Source organism: Pneumocystis jirovecii, assembly GCF_001477535.1.
Source record: "Pneumocystis jirovecii RU7 chromosome Unknown supercont1.1, whole genome shotgun sequence".
Classification (NCBI taxonomy): Eukaryota; Fungi; Ascomycota; class Pneumocystomycetes; order Pneumocystales; family Pneumocystaceae; genus Pneumocystis; species Pneumocystis jirovecii.
In genome coordinates, this window is record NW_017264775.1 from 135,000 (window position 1) to 153,093 (window position 18,094).

At 25.7% G+C, this 18,094-nt stretch overlaps 10 protein-coding genes across 10 annotated transcripts; 6 read left to right on the forward strand and 4 right to left on the reverse strand.

The window, feature by feature from the left end:
- Positions 1 to 310: 310 nt before the first annotated feature.
- T551_00067 (uncharacterized protein) lies at positions 311 to 1,548 on the forward strand (the record flags this gene model as incomplete). The annotated part of the gene is made up of 6 exons (XM_018372334.1): positions 311 to 486; positions 528 to 625; positions 673 to 839; positions 882 to 1,272; positions 1,317 to 1,477; positions 1,522 to 1,548. The coding sequence occupies 6 exons, from the start codon at positions 311 to 313 to the stop codon at positions 1,546 to 1,548; spliced, it is 1,020 nt and encodes a 339-aa protein (XP_018231274.1).
- A 644-nt stretch (positions 1,549 to 2,192) lies between these two features.
- Positions 2,193 to 4,138, reverse strand: T551_00068 (uncharacterized protein; the record flags this gene model as incomplete). The annotated part of the gene is made up of 3 exons (XM_018372335.1): positions 2,193 to 2,569; positions 2,613 to 3,678; positions 3,719 to 4,138. 3 exons carry the CDS (start codon positions 4,136 to 4,138, stop codon positions 2,193 to 2,195), a joined length of 1,863 nt encoding a protein of 620 aa, XP_018231275.1.
- Positions 4,139 to 4,851: 713 nt separating this feature from the next.
- On the forward strand, positions 4,852 to 7,990 carry T551_00069 (tethering complex subunit VPS16; the record flags this gene model as incomplete). Its single annotated transcript, XM_018372336.1, has 16 exons — positions 4,852 to 4,870; positions 4,917 to 4,954; positions 4,999 to 5,080; positions 5,125 to 5,231; positions 5,275 to 5,400; positions 5,443 to 5,939; positions 5,984 to 6,078; positions 6,123 to 6,325; positions 6,368 to 6,495; positions 6,541 to 6,673; positions 6,717 to 6,851; positions 6,899 to 7,007; positions 7,050 to 7,252; positions 7,298 to 7,378; positions 7,422 to 7,691; positions 7,739 to 7,990. 16 exons carry the CDS (start codon positions 4,852 to 4,854, stop codon positions 7,988 to 7,990), a joined length of 2,478 nt encoding a protein of 825 aa, XP_018231276.1.
- A 285-nt stretch (positions 7,991 to 8,275) lies between these two features.
- Positions 8,276 to 10,081, forward strand: T551_00070 (uncharacterized protein; the record flags this gene model as incomplete). Its single annotated transcript, XM_018372337.1, has 2 exons — positions 8,276 to 9,618; positions 9,658 to 10,081. 2 exons carry the CDS (start codon positions 8,276 to 8,278, stop codon positions 10,079 to 10,081), a joined length of 1,767 nt encoding a protein of 588 aa, XP_018231277.1.
- A 156-nt stretch (positions 10,082 to 10,237) lies between these two features.
- Positions 10,238 to 10,713, reverse strand: T551_00071 (uncharacterized protein; the record flags this gene model as incomplete). Its single annotated transcript, XM_018372338.1, has 2 exons — positions 10,238 to 10,312; positions 10,357 to 10,713. The coding sequence occupies 2 exons, from the start codon at positions 10,711 to 10,713 to the stop codon at positions 10,238 to 10,240; spliced, it is 432 nt and encodes a 143-aa protein (XP_018231278.1).
- A 442-nt stretch (positions 10,714 to 11,155) lies between these two features.
- T551_00072 (protein disulfide-isomerase domain) lies at positions 11,156 to 12,654 on the forward strand (the record flags this gene model as incomplete). Its single annotated transcript, XM_018372339.1, has 11 exons — positions 11,156 to 11,292; positions 11,338 to 11,399; positions 11,442 to 11,527; positions 11,569 to 11,749; positions 11,790 to 11,814; positions 11,859 to 11,898; positions 11,940 to 12,051; positions 12,096 to 12,226; positions 12,269 to 12,375; positions 12,418 to 12,531; positions 12,576 to 12,654. 11 exons carry the CDS (start codon positions 11,156 to 11,158, stop codon positions 12,652 to 12,654), a joined length of 1,074 nt encoding a protein of 357 aa, XP_018231279.1.
- Positions 12,655 to 12,761: 107 nt separating this feature from the next.
- On the reverse strand, positions 12,762 to 13,210 carry T551_00073 (uncharacterized protein; the record flags this gene model as incomplete). The annotated part of the gene is made up of 4 exons (XM_018372340.1): positions 12,762 to 12,865; positions 12,906 to 12,948; positions 12,991 to 13,014; positions 13,061 to 13,210. The coding sequence occupies 4 exons, from the start codon at positions 13,208 to 13,210 to the stop codon at positions 12,762 to 12,764; spliced, it is 321 nt and encodes a 106-aa protein (XP_018231280.1).
- A 210-nt stretch (positions 13,211 to 13,420) lies between these two features.
- On the forward strand, positions 13,421 to 14,457 carry T551_00074 (uncharacterized protein; the record flags this gene model as incomplete). Its single annotated transcript, XM_018372341.1, has 3 exons — positions 13,421 to 13,942; positions 13,986 to 14,151; positions 14,204 to 14,457. 3 exons carry the CDS (start codon positions 13,421 to 13,423, stop codon positions 14,455 to 14,457), a joined length of 942 nt encoding a protein of 313 aa, XP_018231281.1.
- Positions 14,458 to 14,729: 272 nt separating this feature from the next.
- T551_00075 (uncharacterized protein) lies at positions 14,730 to 16,189 on the forward strand (the record flags this gene model as incomplete). The annotated part of the gene is made up of 6 exons (XM_018372342.1): positions 14,730 to 14,900; positions 14,948 to 15,282; positions 15,325 to 15,468; positions 15,518 to 15,618; positions 15,662 to 15,915; positions 15,962 to 16,189. The coding sequence occupies 6 exons, from the start codon at positions 14,730 to 14,732 to the stop codon at positions 16,187 to 16,189; spliced, it is 1,233 nt and encodes a 410-aa protein (XP_018231282.1).
- A 425-nt stretch (positions 16,190 to 16,614) lies between these two features.
- Positions 16,615 to 17,952, reverse strand: T551_00076 (uncharacterized protein; the record flags this gene model as incomplete). Its single annotated transcript, XM_018372343.1, has 4 exons — positions 16,615 to 17,048; positions 17,099 to 17,320; positions 17,371 to 17,811; positions 17,856 to 17,952. 4 exons carry the CDS (start codon positions 17,950 to 17,952, stop codon positions 16,615 to 16,617), a joined length of 1,194 nt encoding a protein of 397 aa, XP_018231283.1.
- Positions 17,953 to 18,094: the final 142 nt, after the last annotated feature.

Genomic DNA, 18,094 nt, shown 5'->3' on the forward strand with positions numbered 1-18,094 from the left:
ATTATAAATTAGATATTATAAAATATAAAATTGCAATTTGTATTTATTCTATCCAGAACTATTTCTATTCGAAACTATATTAAAATTTCTATTTAATAAAGATAATTTTTACAATAAAAATTTTTAGTTTTTATAAAATACAATTTTTCATTCAAAAAGTGTTACATTTTAAGTTATTTGTTTTCATTAAAAATTATAAGATTTTAATATTTTTTACAATTTAAAACACTGAAAAGCCAATATTTGAAATTTATTCAAGAAAAACAGAAAACTATATTTTTGCAATTTTTTTAAAATAAAATACTAGAAAATGGGAACAGTTGTTATTTCTGAACAAGTTCTTACATCTCTTAGACCTTCAAAAGGGTTTAAAAATCATCAAGAAGGAACGGCTATAACATGTTTAGATTTTGACGATACTGGCGAATGGTTGATCACATCAGGTGAAGATGAATCATTGCAACTATATGATTGTGTTCTGGGCAAGTATATACTCTTTTTCTGATATTTTTGTATTAAAAAATTAGGCATAAAAAAACTTTATATAGCAAAAAATATGGAGTAGATCTTGCACGATTTACACACCGTTCTACAAATGTAATTTATTCTTCTACTAAAGATGATGGTATAAATGTTTTTCTTGAAAGAAAGGCAATGTTTATTTTATAATAGACACATTAAGATATTTATCATTACATGATAATGTATATATTCGATATTTTCGTGGACATAAGAAAAGAGTTGTTTCTTTAGATATGTCGCCTCTTGATGACCATTTTATATCATCTGGTCTTGATAATTCTGTAAGATTATGGGATTTACGTTCTTCTACATGTCATGTACGCATTTTTTAAATTTATTCTTTTGTTTATGCTTTTTAGGGGTTACTCAATATTTCTTCTCCTTGCCTCACGGTATTTGATCCTACTGGAATCATATTTGCTGTAGCATCAAATTCACTATCTTCTATTTTACTTTATGATTTACGTAATTATGATAAAGAACCATTTTCAACATTTACTCTTAATGATGATGGATTTCTTTCAAAAATTTCATATCCCCCTAGAATGCCTGACTGGATCAAAATGGAATTTTCAAATGATGGAAAATTAATATTAATTGGTACACGCGGTGAATGCCATTATCTTTTAGATGCATTTACAGGAGAATTACAATCTCGTTTAACGGGACAAATACCTGTTAATGGTGATCCTAAATCTATAACATCAGGTGATGTATGCTTTACACCAGATGCACGTTATGTTATTGGTGGTAATATAATATTTCATTTCATAATCTATTGTTAAAATATATAGCTTCTGGAGATAAGAATTTAGTTATATGGGATACTAAACAAACTAATAGAAGCAAATCATTAACTCCTATTGAAATTTTAAATTCTGGTAATATTGGTCCAGCTAAAGTTGTAACATTTAATCCAAGGAAAATGATGTTAGCTACAGCAAATAATACTTTGGTTAGTAAACTACCTTTACATAAATTATATTACTAATATCTAAGTCATTTTGGCTTTCTGAAAATTATTAAAATACAAAAACCATCTTCTATAAAATATAAATATTTTTATATTAATTATATATCCTTATTATTTATCAATCATACATATAATTTAAAATAATTCATTCTCAAACTAAACTTTTTTTGAAAATAGGTACCTTAATATTTAGCATTTTTATAATTATATTAGAAAACTAATATTTGTATATGTCTGTGTATATGTATAACATGAATTACAGTAAGCAATACTCTGACTAATTTCTAAAATTATCTATTATCATTATTCGAATTTTTGTTTTTACTTCAGTTATTTAAAAAAAAGATATTAATATAATTTTTCATATTTTAAAATTAAATAAATTATATAAATCTTAGTACGATATCAAATTTATTGAAAAACATACTAGATTCAGAAATAAATGGAACCACATAACAAAAATAACTAATGATTACATGCATAAAACAAAAACCAAGCAAAAAATAAATTAATAAATAATATTTCATCCAAAATACATGTGCTTTTTAAGATGCAATCTATTGTAGATACCTAAATTTATTATTTAAAACGCTCAACTAAAAATCTTTAAGATACAAAACATTAGTGGTCTGATATTCGAACTTAAATATTCTTATACTATGCAGATTAAAATAAATCCAATTATTATTTACAGAGTTTAATTTTTCTTAAACAATTTAAAAAAATTATGCTTCTTTATAGAAGACATCTCACTTATTGTATCTATTTCCTGATATGTAGATGCACAGTTATACCTAAACACTTTTATTTTTCCAGTATAATCAGCACATATAATAATATCTCCATGATCATGTCCAGAATTCTTATTAATATTATCTTGATTATTTCCTTTAGAAGCTTCTAAAAAAAGATTTTCAAATTGAAAGTTCGATATAATAGGAGACGTAGAACTATTATAAGAAAATGAACGTTTTAAATCTAAACATGCATTGTAAATCAAATCACCAGAAGCAGCTAATAAGTCTTTACTTTTCATGGGTGCAAATATAGCAACAGTAACAATATTAGAATCAACTTTTTAATTAACATATAGTAACATATTAAAAAGAAGTCTCACCTTGAAAATGTTTTAAACTTATTTGATTTTTTTTTAAAATAAAATCTGTATCTAACTTCCATATATATACTCGTCCATCTTCACTACCAGATATAACATATTTAGCATCATCACTAAATGTAGCATGAATCTGACTACATGTATTTTGACTACCTTTAAGTTTAATTTCTAGACTTTTATCACGCATATTATAAATCCGAATACGAGAGTCATTACTAGTAATTAATAGCTTAACATCATCATTACTATTAGGCATAGTACTAAATGTCTCAATTCCCGTAATTTTACTTCCTTTTGAATTTTTCCCTCGAGAACTTTTAACATGAATTTGAGTATGATATCTTAAACCCTTTGTTTCGTAAAATATACATAATCCATTAAAACTTCCTGCTATAGCCATACGACCATCAGGAGAAAATGCAACAGCAGTAATTAATTCTGGTAACTCATTCCAAAACAGTATAGTTTTATCTTTTATATTCCAAAAACGTAACTTACAGTCTAAAGATCCAGAAAGAAAATATCTATCATCTAGAGGATGAAAGGCAATTGATGTTACAAAATCGTTATGTTCAAAACAACAAAGACATTCTTTTCGAGAAACATGCCATAAACGAACTGTTTTATCCATAGAGGATGATAAAAGAAAATTGTTTTTACTCCAACTTAAATCCAGAACATCTGACTTATGACCCACATATTCATGAATAGGATCAGGAAAAAACACGGGTGCAGTAATTTTCCCGTAAGCTGAAGAATTTTCATTATCATTATTTACTTTCTTGTCCACATTAGTATTGGAATTATGTGCCCCAATAACCATCCAAACTCTTAAAATAGTATCTTGACCACCTGTAGCTAAATACTTTCCATCTCGACTAAACTTCATAGCCCAAATAGCACCTGATTTATGAAATGGAACTCCTACAGGCACTTCTGAAGATTGTGATTCAGAAAAATAATAAGATTTTTTCTGATTTAAATCTTTAAATAACGATGATTTATAAAGCTCCTGAGCAAGAAAAAGCTTATTGGAATTATATTCAAACTTATTATTAGTTTTCACCTAAAAAATTAAATTTAAAATAACAATAATAAGCAGTTACTTTAATATATTTTAAACATATGAAAGAACGTAAGGAATCACTATTTTCTAATCGTATCGATATTCCAGTATGTTTTTTTCCATTTTTTTGAAAACTAGAATTGGAATCCTTATTTTCAGTAATATTTTTTGAACAATTTTTTGCACTTTTTGATAAAAAAAACAACTTATTTAACTTTTTATCCTTAAACTTTGACTTCTGCTCAGGTAATGAAACATTCGTACGCAATGCATCCCATCGTTCAGAATTCAACTTATAAGATGTATGACTTGCAGTGTCATCATTCCCTTTATTAATATTAACTGTAATAAGATCCGTTCTTGTTTTTAATATATTGAAAGAAAGAGAATCTTTTTCAGAATTATTTACTACATTCGCATTTGAAGATTCTTCAAAACAAAAAGAAACATCAGAATCCATATAAATAATCCTTCTTTTATTCGTTTTTCGTAATTTATTTGCTATAATTCATAAATACTATATCTCCATATAAAATATTAATACAAAATTTTCCAATTCAACCTAAAAATCATAAAAAAATTAAACTATGATTCATAAAATATAGAAGTGTTTAATACTTTCTCTTTAGTTTATTTCTCTTTATTTTCTTCGTTTTTATTACAATATTTTTATAAAATATTGCTTTTTTAAATCTTATCCGTAATCATTAATCAGTAAAATATAGATTTTTTTAATAATCTTAAAAATAATTTTGTATTTAAAAATATTATTTTGTAAATATTTATATTATATATATATATGTGTCTATTTAAATATAAAACGTTTACTTTAGTTGCCTGTATAAAGTATTAATGATAATAAAAACAAAGAAAAAATATTCAAATTTATTTAAAATACATTTTTAAATTTCCTTTTTTCTATAAAAAATTAAATAACACTTCTATTTTTACATAATATTACATTATACCAGTCAATCCTAATAATTCTTTTTTTTTACGTAATTTTTAGAAAAAATATTCATTTTTCTTCTATTATCTTTATTTTCATATGTTTTACAGATTTACAGTTCTTTATTATTGAATAAACATATTTAAATCTACTTATTCTATATATTTTAATTCTTCATTATTAAAGTTTATTAAAACAGCAAACATACAAAAACTACTTATGAAATGAAACAACCCACAGAAGGTCAGTATTTAGTCAATACAAGATTAAATATTCAATAACTTATTAGGATGGGTACAATTATCTAAAGAAAAATTCTATCAAAAGGTATTTTTAAATAGAAATAAAGATTTACATTTTATTTTCTCTAGATTGAACTTTCTATAATGTTGTGGAAAGGTGTTGAGCTTTCTGGATATATATCAGCAGGTGCTTTATACGGAGGTGCTATAGGTTAAAGTAAAAGTTGTGTTTTTTAACTATTTAACATTTTTTAGCATTAGTTAGGGATGATAGAGTTATTCACAAATATTTGGGGCCTGATAATACAAAATCAAACATTCGAATTTATAATTCATATGGAGCATTTATTCGTGAAATACATGTAAGTTTTTTCAAGCTTAAAATATCTTTATTAAATAATATAGTGGGATATAGGAAAAATTAGAGGATTAGGATGGTCAGATTCAGAAAGATTAATAGTTGTTACAGAAGACGGAATAGTCAGAAATTATAATATTCAGGGTGAATTTACACAGTTTTCACTTGGAAAAGTAATTTCATTCTTTTATATACTTTATATATATATAAATTAGGAAATAAATGAACATCTAGTTATAAATTGTCAATTTTGGGGTACTGGATTTGTAGCTTTATTAGAAAACAATACATTCATTGCTGTTAATTCTTATGACGAACCACGTCCCAGAGTACTCTGTAGTCCAGAATTCGAAGATATAATACATAGCTGGACAATTATTGCTCCTCAATTTTCTTCCAATCTTCATGTAGAAGTTCTTGTATCAACTAAGTCAACTATATATATTATAGATGAAGCTGAAAATACGGACCAATGCTTACAACAAGGTCCTTTTCTGGATATGAGTGTATCACCAAATGGTCAATTTCTTGCATTACACACATTTCAAAATAAAATATGGGTTATATCAACAGGTTTCCAAAGAAGTATGTCCGAGTTTACTCTTACTGAACATGAAAAACCTTTAAAAATGGGATGGTGCGGAAACGATTCTGTTATCATACTTTACAATACTATAATTCTCATGATAGGCCCATTTGGGGGATTTTTAAGGTATTTTTACTACTAATTTTTAATTTGTTCTTTAATTATTAAAGTTTTCCATATAATGGCCCAGCTTTATTAATTTCTGAAATAGATGGCGTTCGTATAATTACTAGTGATAAATGTGAATTCCTACAGAAAGTTCCAGGTTTTTTTTTTTCTACATTCTTATCTATAACTTCTAATAAATAGACGATCTTAAAAATGTATATAAAACAGAAGAAAATTCATATGGTGCTATTTTATTAAAATCTATTCAATATTTTGATCAAGAATCGTCAAAAATAGATGAAAACATACAATCTATTAAACCATATTTAGCAGAAGCGGTAGACCAATGTATAAAAGCAGCTGGCTATGAATTTGACCCTTTTTGGCAAAAACGATTATTAAAAGTAAAGAATAAATATATTAAAATCTATAATTAAATATTTTAGGCAGCATCATTTGGAAAAAGCTATCTTAATTTTTATAATCCAGAAGAATTTGTAGAAATGTGTGAAATATTAAGAGTTTTGAACTCAATGCGTTTTTATGATGTTGGGATACCATTGACTTTTAAAGAGTATATTTCATTATACTTTTTTTTCTTTTTTAATATATTATAAAGATATTTTCATTTAACACCAGAAGGCTTAATAGAACGTCTTATAACTCGCCAAAAACATTTCCTTGCTTTAAAAATATGTGAATATTTACGATTACCATCTGATAAAATATATACTCATTGGGCTTGCATGAAAGTAATTTCTCTTTTTATATTTTTAAGCTTTTAATGCATATAAGATAAAACATTCTGTTGACGATGAAGAAACTATTTATAGAGTAATAATTGAGAAACTTATTTTAAAAAAAGGCGTATCTTTTGAAGAAATAGCTAGAACTGCATGCGACGAAGGAAAACAGAAGCTTGCTGTTAAAGTATTTTAATTTTATATTTTTTCTTGCTTATTTCTAATATTTATAAGCTTCTTGATTATACATTAAAGGCAAGTAATAAAATACATCTTTTACTTAGTATTAGGGAAAATGAAACAGCTTTGATTAAAGCAATAGAAAGTGGAGATGTAGATCTTGGTATCATTAGATAATATATATGTATATATTAATAAATTATAGTATTATATGTTATATTATATTTGAAGGATAAACTTCCGCTCGCTCATTTTTTCCAAATTATTCGAGACAAAGCAGTAGCAGTTTCTATATTAGAAACATATGCAAAAGAGCATGATTCCGAGCTTTTAAAAGACTTCTATTACCAAGATGATCGTAGATCTGATGGTGCTAATGTAATTCTTCTTGAAAGTCTTAGAACATCTGTAAGTATTTATATTTTTCTCTAATTAATTAATAAAACATTATAGAATATAGATCTTAAAATAGAAAAATTAAAATTATCAGTAGGACTTTATAAAGAATATAAAGATTTTTCATTTGAAATAAAAGTAATAAATATATAAAACATTCTTCAAATTTTAACAATTAAAGAACCTTGAAGAACATATTACATTACTTGAATTGCAACAAACATATGAGAAAGAATTTCATGAACTATTTATCGGCTTATCGATTAATGAAACCGTTTTTAAACTAATAAAAATAAATCAGATGACAGCTGCTTTAAAAATAAAATCAGACTTCAAAATACCCATCAAAAGATTTTGGTGGCTTAAATTACGTGCATTAGTTGCCATTAGAGATTGGACACAGTTAGAGGATTGGGCTAATAAGTCCAAAAAGTCTCCTATTGGATATGAAGTAGCTCCTGTATATTCTTATAATACTTACTAATCTTATTATAATAGCCGTTTGTATCAGAATGTCTTGCTGCAGGAAATAAAAAAATGGCAGCCAATTTTATCCCTAAATGTTCTGAAATAACACCAACTTTTCGTGCTGAATTATGGGCAAAAGCAGGTGATTGGATATCAGCAGGAAGTGAAGCTTTAAAATATAAAAATTTAAAATTATTCGAAGATCTTAAATCAAAAGCTCCATTAAATATAATAAAAGAATTAGAAAAACTAACATTGAGTTCAGCTAGTTCATCTAAATAATATTCATTCTAAAAAATCACACTATCTTTTTTTGAATTTATTTAAATTTAAGGTAAAATAATAAAAACCATTAACTATTTATGAACTTATAATTTTCTCTAAAATATTTAAATATATAAAATAAATTACTAGTATTTGCATTAAATATAATATTCTAGTACTTTTTCATAATTTTGAAATATATTTATTATTCAATATTGTACTCAATTCTTAATCTTTTTAAAAAGAATAAACGAAAAAACCAAAACAGATTTCTTAATATTTAAAATAAACGAAGATTTATATATGGACCATATTAATGCTTTCAATATTATAAAAGATAAAAAAAAATCATATAACTTTAGAAAAAAGAAAACATCAAAATATTTATCAAAAAAAAAACGCGAAAAAAATCAATCTATATTACCATTTTGTAAAGAAAGAAAAACACTTTTTATCATTAATTCGGACGAAGATGATATAGAGAATAAAAAATTTAAAGTCAATTCATCATCTTTTATTAAATTCCAGCAAAATCAATCAACATTTTTAAAAAATAAAGATCTAAATTTTAAAAATAAAAATTTATTTAGAATTTATGAACTTGAAAACCCTGAAAATGTATTCGAATCTATAAAACGAGATGAATTTAATAAAGAAGATAGTTCAAATCAAAATACTAAAGAAGATTATCAAGATCTATCAAATACTTTACATAACTCAAAATTCCATAAAGATTATTTAAAAAATTCTACAGACGTTAACTGTTTTTATAATAAATGTGTGAAGGATGTTTCAGAGGGTAATATGTATCAAACATTAAATAGCAAAAATACTATAGAAAATTATTCTATGGAAATTTCTAATTTTTTAAAAACTAAGTCGTTGGGTAAAAATACAAAAGAAAATAATACAACATGTACTTCTCAATCGGATTCATTAAGAAATTCTAAAAATGATTTTGAGCTTTCACTTATTATTCCAAAAACAAAGAGACGAAAGTTCATTTCTTCAACTAGTAACAGTGAAAATGATTCTCAATTAGAAATAGAAAATGAAATTAATGATTTAAATAAAAAAGATATTATAGAAGAACGAACAAGAGGTTCTAAACGAAATATAAAAAGAACAATATTTCAAGAACAATTGCAGAAACTTAAGAAAAATAAAATTACAAAAAAAACTTTAGAGAATAATTCAGATGACTTAGAAATAATCGATCCACCACAAACTTTTTTATCTTATCATTCTAGTTCATCATTTTCTGACAATGAAATAATTCAAGGAGATCATGAATCGGTTACATTGGATGATTTTATAGTAGATGATAGCGAGCCTATTGGGCAACCGTATTTCGAAATGCCTGTTGAATTTACAATGTTTAGTTACCAAGGAATTTCGTCACATTTTAAAGTTTTTATTCAACATAAAATTCACAAACTTTTGAATCCTGATTTTATAGAAGAATCAGATCAATTTATTTTTTCTCTAAAGTATTTAGAAAAAAAAATTAGCTCATTAAGAGATTCTGTTTTATCTTCGTCTGCATGGAAGCTTCCATTTATCAATGCATTATCTTCTAGACCTATATTAAAAACAGGGACATGCGAATCACGTTTTTTTTGTGATGCATGTAATATATCTGGAAGGTAAAAATAAGGAAAATATACACCTTCTTATATGTATAGAATTTCTGCCTTCTGGGTCCAATTTCATGGTCCAAAATATGATCCAAGAACACTAAAAATTTATGAAAATGAAGAAAAACTATTAGAAGACGAAATGAACAATTTTAATGAAGAATTATGGTATCTTGGAAGATTTTGTTATTTACGAGCAAAAATTGCTCATCGTTTTTGGCATTGGCATTTCAATATAAATCAAGATTTAAAAAGAATATTAAAAAAAAGTAAAAAAATCGATATATCCTTTAAAAAAACTCTTTTAAATGTAAATACTTCAGAGCGTACCAAAAAGATAGACAGTATAATAAGGGAGTTAGACGATTCAGGGAAAACAAACGAAATATGGGAGAATTTTAATAATACTTTAAAACAGGCGGAAAATTTCATGATGATACACGAATTTAAAGAAAAAGAATACCAGCACTGAACAATGCAAATTCATGTATGTTATATAAATAAAAATGCATGGTGTTTCTTATATTATATATTATATTTAACCATTTTAAATATATAAACATTTTAAAACATCATTGATTATGATAGTCTTATTCAAAATGAACTTTAAATATCTTAAGCTTAATATTTAATTTGAAGAAGCTCCAGGTCGATGAGATGCTGGTACTGCAAAAGCTGCACTAGTTGTGCCAGGTGCAAGAACCTAAAACAACATTTAATAAAAATATTCATTCCATATTAATTTACCTCATGAGCTTTCTGTTGCATTTTAAACTCTTTATCATATGCTATCATTCTTTCTTCCTCTTCAATAGCAAGGACCAAAGGAGTCCCAAGTAATAAAACACTTGTCATTACAATCCAAAGTGTCTTTCCTCCAAAAAATAAAACAGAACGAATAGCAGAAAATACAGACGATATTTTCTGAGAAACCCGTGCCCGGAAAACAGCAGGGATTATATCCTTCAACGCCTCAAGACGTTCTAATAGTGATTCATCTAAAATTGACTCATCATCCGAACAAAAATCTGTAGAATCAGAAGCCAAGTCAACACCCAAGTCTTCTTCTGCCAACTGCCCTTCTGTAACCTCTTCCAAAAGCATAATTGCCCTCTAAACACTGATTTTTAAATATATACACTTGTAACCGTTTACAACTAATAATATGAATCAAATCACCTAGATGCTCTAATATACCAGTCAAAAATCATAAAAAAACAACAGAAATACTACAAAAAACTCAAAATATATAATAATTACAAATATTTTTGCAAAACTAGAATATATGTTCTATTAATTCTTCAATGCTGATTTCACTCAATTTCAAGCTTTTTTCTCCAGGAAAAAACGTGCTAAATAATGTCATAAAGAAATAAAAAAAGACAAATTTATACTCTTTAAAAACTTGTTTTTTTCCTAAAAAACATAGACCTTAAGACTCTTATTTTTAAGATATTTCTTGACGTTTACGATTAACCTTTAAAAATAGGGTTAGGTACATATATTTAATATCAACAACCAAAACCCTTTAAACTTCTAAAAAACCATGAAATTTATTTTTTGGATATCAATCATTAGCACAGCAGCTCTTATACGAGCAAACGTCTTAGAATTAACACCAGAAACATTTGAAAAAACTGTTGGAGGTAAAAAACCAGCACTTGTTAAATTTTATGCACCATGGTATCTTTAAAAGCCTAATATTTTTTGTATATTTATAGAATTCAGGTGTGGTCATTGCAAAAATTTGGCACCAGTTTATGATGAAGTAGGAGAATTGTGTCATGGAAGTACTTTTTTTGAGTTTCAAAAGCTTTTTTAACGTTTTTTAGAAAATATAATTATTGCTCGAATTGATGCCGATAAATACCATGAATTTGGGTCTAAATTTGGAGTAAAGGGATATCCTACGCTCATGGTGCGTTTTTTCTTAAATTGAATGTGTATTTATGGATCCAGTGGTTTGAATCCAATTCTAAAGTTGGCAATCCCTATAAAGACGGAAGAGATATTGATTCATTAACAAAATTCATTGAAAATAAGTCTGGAGTTAAATTGAATAAAAAGACAACAAAACAGGGTGCTCTTGAATTAACCCCAAATAATTTTCGTAAAATTGTCATGGATCCAAAGAAAGATGGTATTTCAAAAATATATTTAATATAAAACTAAATTCTTAGTTCTTGTGGAGTTTTATGCGCCTTGGTTAATTTATGCATTTTTTACTTGATGTCTAACTCAATGCACAGGTGCGGACATTGCAAAGCACTAGAACCTATTTATACTAAAGTTTGTTCTTCCTTTAAAAAAAGTGTTCTTATTTTTTTAAGATTTATCAATGCTTTTTGCCTGATAAACATGTTGTGATTGCAAAAATCAATGCAGATGCTTACCGTGACATTGCTAAAGAACATGGTATTGAAGGTTATCCTACTATTAAATGTTTTTTACTATATATTTTTATTTCGCAATTCTTATATCTATAGTCTTTTCTAAAGGAACTTCTGAAAAGACGGGAATAGAATATAATGGAGAAAATACAGAAGATGATATCATTTCTTTTATTAACGCTAATACGGGAACTATGCGGATTCGTGGAGGCGGTCTTAGTAATAAAGTATTTATTATATAATTGCAAAATATATGCTTAGAGAATTAGGCAGGACGTATACATGAATTTGATTCCGTTGTCAACACAATAAGTTCTTCCAATATAAAAGAAGTTATTTCAGAACTAAAAAGCTTGGCTAAAAAATCAAATAACAAGTAAGACGATATAACATATTCCTTTGTGGTATTAATAAATAGATATGCATCTTACTACATAAAAGTAGCAGAAAAAATTACAACGTCTCCTAATTTTGTTGAAACGGAATATCAACGGCTTGAAAAACTCCTTCAAAAAAAACTTGAACGCTCAAAGTATATTTTTTTAAACATATGATTTCTAATTCACACATAACTAGATATGACGATGCCCAAATACGAAAAAACATATTATCTGTTTTCCAAATTAAAAAGAAACATTTTTCAGATGAACTTTAATTAGTGCACGTCAAAAATATGTTAACATATCTGTTCTGTCTTTATATATCACTATTCAAATAGCTGCAAACACGCGTTACATTCTTTTATAATTTAGTTCTTCTATCTCAAAATTCATCTATCTCTTTGCCCATTTTTGTTGAATGGTTTTCTGCCATCATCTCGTTTAATGATGTCTCTAACGCATCCAGCTGCTTTGTCATTTTATCCACTATTCATCATTATTACTTAAATATATATCAATCTTTTACTTTTTTCAAGAATTTCAGTTGAAAGATTCTCAAATTTGTGGCTCTAACTTAATTAATATATTAAATATTAATCTTTCACACTCACTAACTGTTCTAAAAGTGAATCTACCTTAATCTGTAAGATATTTATAATGAAAATCATAAAGAAACTTTACTGTTGACACAATATCATAAGCAGCATCAATTGAATCTTTAGAATGTAGTTCATTCTCTATAGTAGACATTGTTTTAACCACAGTAGATAATTTATCTGATTCTTCTGGAGAAACTTCATTATCCAGTTTTTTACATTCTTCTGTACTCATTTAATATTTTTTCTTTTTAATTCTTATTTTTATGTAAAATCTGCGTATTTTTTATCAATTATATTTAAGAACGTTAAAATTAAAAAAGCAGAGAAGCGAACGTCAATTTTTTAAAATAAAAAGATCTATATTTATTAAGAGCTTCTTTGGAGAGAAAGAACACACTTTCCAAAGAAATATAGTGATTATTTAGACTCTAATCAATATTTTATGAGCTTTAAAAAAAAAACCCCATTAATCCCCCCATTTAAAGCAAAAAAAAACGAATTAAATGAAAAAAGATCAAATTTTCTTAAAACATCTTTTATAAATAAAGAAAAGGAAGAAGAAATTTCAGAAGATAATGAAGATCAAGAAATATTATCAGAAAAAGATTTATCAGGTGGAGAGTCTTCGAAAGAAATTTTATTATCTGAAATAGAATCTCTTGAAGATTTAGATGCACCAATTTACCAAAAACTCACAATAAATAATAAGGAAGCATTGAATGCAGCACTTTCATCAATTGAGATACCAAAAACACGATTTACCGATCATCAGATAGTGACCTCAAAAAAACCTATAGAGATCAAAGATATTCACGATGATTTTGCAAGGGAATTGGCATTTTATAAACAAGGAATTGAAGCAGCTACTTGGGGACGTCATGCCATTCTTAGTGAAGGAGCACCTTTTTCTCGTCCTTTAGATTATTTTGCGGAAATGTTGAAATCAGATGAACACATGCAAAAGGTTACATTTTTGGCTATTTAATAATTAATTAAATCTATGGCAGATTAAAGATAAACTGGTTCAAAAAGAAACTGAAAAAAAAGCAATAGAATCATCCAAGAAACAACGTGAGTTAAAAAAAATAGGGAAAATGGTTCAAATAGCTAAAATTCAAAAACGCCAACAAGAGAAAAAAGAGGCACTGGATAAAATAAAAAATCTAAAAAGAAGTATTTTTTCGACTATTTTATTTCTTTTGGCTGATTATTTTTTCTCTTTTAGAAAAAAGAGGAAACGAAGAACTTACAATAGATGACGATTTTGATGTTGCATTAGAAAAGGCAAATACTTCTCAAAAACAAAAGACGGCTAAACGGCAAAAAAAAGATGAAAAATATGGTTATGGGGGTAAAAAAAAATATAAAAAGTCAAATGATGCAAAAAGTACAAATGACATGTTTGAATTTTCTGTTGAAAAAATGAAACAACCGTTTAAAGACAAATTACCAAAAAAGAAAGCTAAAAGAAGGCTATGAAGCATTAAAAAAAACAAAATTTATATTTATTATGTATATTTACTATGTTTTGGATTTATGAATTTAAAATATCATTTTTCATTTAAAATCATCTTTTAAATTTAAAAATACAATATTAATTAAATTGACTAATCATGAAAATAATGATTTAAATTTTAAAGTTTTTATATTTGTCTAGAATGTATTTATTCCTTTTAACGTTTAATATATTTATATTCAAGAACAAAAAGATTTAACACTTTATTATTTCTATCTACATTTTTCACTAAAAGATGAACAATAACAATTATTTTACCATTAATAACAAGAAACCATATAACAATAATCATCATAATAGTCATATTTCTGCCATACAAGCACATTTATCGCAATTCTTTGGGTTTAATACGAGTTCTAAAGAAAAATATACACATGATCTTGAAAACAAGTGTAGACATAATTCGGTAATAATAATCTAAAATATAAAATTTTAGAAACTTACTTACATCAGAATGATCATTTAGAACATGAATATAAATCTAGATTACCTTATTCATTTTCTGTTTCTCATGAAATATTACCTTTCCAACCTACTTCATTATTTTTACCAACTATTACTGATCTTTTAAAAAGTATGTCAAAAAATCAGAAAATTTGCTTATTCTTTGGTTTTTTTCACTTTATAATTGCATGTTTAATATGGAATTTCAAATATGCACCAGTTTCTTCAACAACATTAGGATCTATTATTATGTATGATGCTATTAGTATGTTATTTACATTTTTTTTGGATATTTACAGTAATTTTGAAATTTGGTATGCAAATACAGTAAAATATCCTTTTGGGTTTGTATAAAACATTGTTTAATAAAATTAATTTTATTATAGTTTAAAAAGAGTTGAAGTTCTTGGAAAATTTTCAATAGCAGTATTTTTATTATATATGAGTATGAATTCTTTTAAAAAAATCATAGAAACAAGTCTCTTGGGTCCATTTTCTAACACTGATGTTTTAAAAGAATCAAAATCCATGTAAATTTATGAAATTTTATACACAAAAAAAGTTTTTAATACTATATAGGCAAGTTTTATGGAGTTTTTCTCCCGTAATTATTATAATTTCTATTATTATTACTATTATTTCAATTGTTCAATTTAATAACCATTATCAATTAGCCAAAGGTAATTTATTTTTTTTATTGTGACATAATAATAATAATAAAAGAGATAGGTATATTTCCGTCGTCGAAAATGCTTTATACATTTTTAAATCCTTTTTATTTAAAATCACTTTTACCTTTATTCATTTTTTTTTTTATGACCATAACTTCACTTTCTACAATAAATACTTTTGATAAATACATATCATTATTATTCCAAATACCGACATGCATTTTAGAATATATTGTCATTAAAAAATTGGGTAGAATATTAATACTGTCGTTTCCCAGTGATAATGTTCATAATTGTATAAGCAAGGTAATTAAAATAAAATTTTAATATTAAATAACTTATTTTATATTAGCTTGAAAAAGGAACACTAATTCATTCAATAAAATTAGCAAATATTTGGCAACCATATTTCTCATTTTATATAGCAAATTTTAACATAACAACTAAAAGCAATGAAAGTATGAATTTTGAAATTCAAGAATTTATAAACAATGTTTTATATCAGGAATTTGGGAAAATGATAAACAATAATGAAACTGAAAATATTTGGGAAATCAATGTTTCTATCGAAAAAGTATAAACTTAGGTTTTAAAAGCAATGAATTAATATAAACTTTGATTTTAATATTTAAATCATTTAAAAATTAATAGTTATACATTATAATTTTCCATTAAAGTAAATTTTTTTATTAAAATTATTTATCCAGAAAAAAGCAAATTTTCAAATATAAAAAACATATTCAATTCATTTAACACTAAGTAATTTATCTACATATTATGTTTCTTTTTCGAAAAAATATTTAAAGATATAAACTATTATATTTAGGAATAAATATTAACACTTTTATTTAGAGCATTTCAATATATGAAATAATATATGAAATAATAATATATTCATCAAGCCAATTAAAAAATTAAATAATTGGCAAAACCTATATTTTCAAATAATATTAGATGCTGTTATATAATAAATGATAAATCTTTAACAATCTAGAAAAAGGTAATTTATGAAAAATATTGGAATTCTAAACCAAAAAATTTCAAAAGAGATAAAGATGAATTAAAATCAAAAATTGCACCAAAACTACAAAGAAAACTTTTATAACGCCATTCCCATAAAACTCTAACATTTTTTTTTGATCCTGTAGATAATTTAATAATATTAGTCCTTGGATAGAAAGGTACAAAAAGATTCGGAGAAATTTCAGGAAGTGATAATTCTGAAAGTTGAGAACGTCTCCATAACTCAAAACCTATATCTAGACTACTTTCATATGAAAACATATTAAAATTAAATCTACTAGATAATGAACAATCATCTGTTGCTTTGATTGAATAAGCAGCAGACACATGGCCCATGACAGGATTTAAAGCTAAGGTCATTGTGAGAGGATTTTTTAAATATGAAGGAAGTGTAGTAAATCGAAGTGCAGTAGATACTGTTTATTTATAAGCCATACATTATAATAAATTATTCATATATCCTTACATCCTCCTGTTTTATGAAGTATTCCATAATATAATTCTGTACCTATACTAAGCTGACCATTATTAGACATTGATGTTAACTCTTCATGCTGTTTCCCATCTATTGACATTTTTCTTGGGACTTCCCCAAAATTCCATAGCCCTCTAAACCCAAACATTGCTTCATTCGTATTGAATGTATATTCTGTTGACCATTTTCCAACATTGTGCTGGAATTGGGCAGCTAACTTCAAAAATTAGAAGAAAAAATAATTTTTTTATAGAATCTTAAACTCACAGTACTTCCATCATTTTTTTTAGGATCATTGAAACACAATAAAATAAACTGTTTTGTAGGTGATAACTTTTTAGCATAAAGACCTTCTAATAACAACTCTGGAAGATACATTCGACCATAAAACAAAAAATCTACAGTATTATAGCCTTTTATTCCTAACAAATAATCCATACCTCTTTGTTTTGAAGGATATATTTGATTCCAAGTCTTTTTTTGTCCACTAAACTCTTGTACCTGATGATAAACTTCAGCCATTCTGTTCATAGAAATAGTATGGCTATTTCTCGGACCATCAAGACAGCAAGATGTTACTAAATATGCAATAGATCCATTTAAAACAGGAGATAAAGATAAACGATAAGATAAAGCAAAATTATTACTTGGAGACGATGCAACATTTAATCTGAGACCCTTAGGAACATGAAAATCAAGAATATCTTAAAATAGCTGTCAATTTATATGTATTTTTAAAAAAACATACTTCTTGAGCTCTGACAAAGAAATGAATACAAATTGTCAGTATTCCATCCCGTATTTTCGTAAAATAAACGCAAAATATATTCCATATAGTCAATCATAATTATATTTATATTATGAAAGCTTTATTCTATGTCTTTTTACTCATTAAAAATAATTTTTTTATATTTTTTTCATATTTTAATTGAACTTACGCTCGTTATTTGCTAAGATATTATCGAAACGCTTATTAACATCAGATCA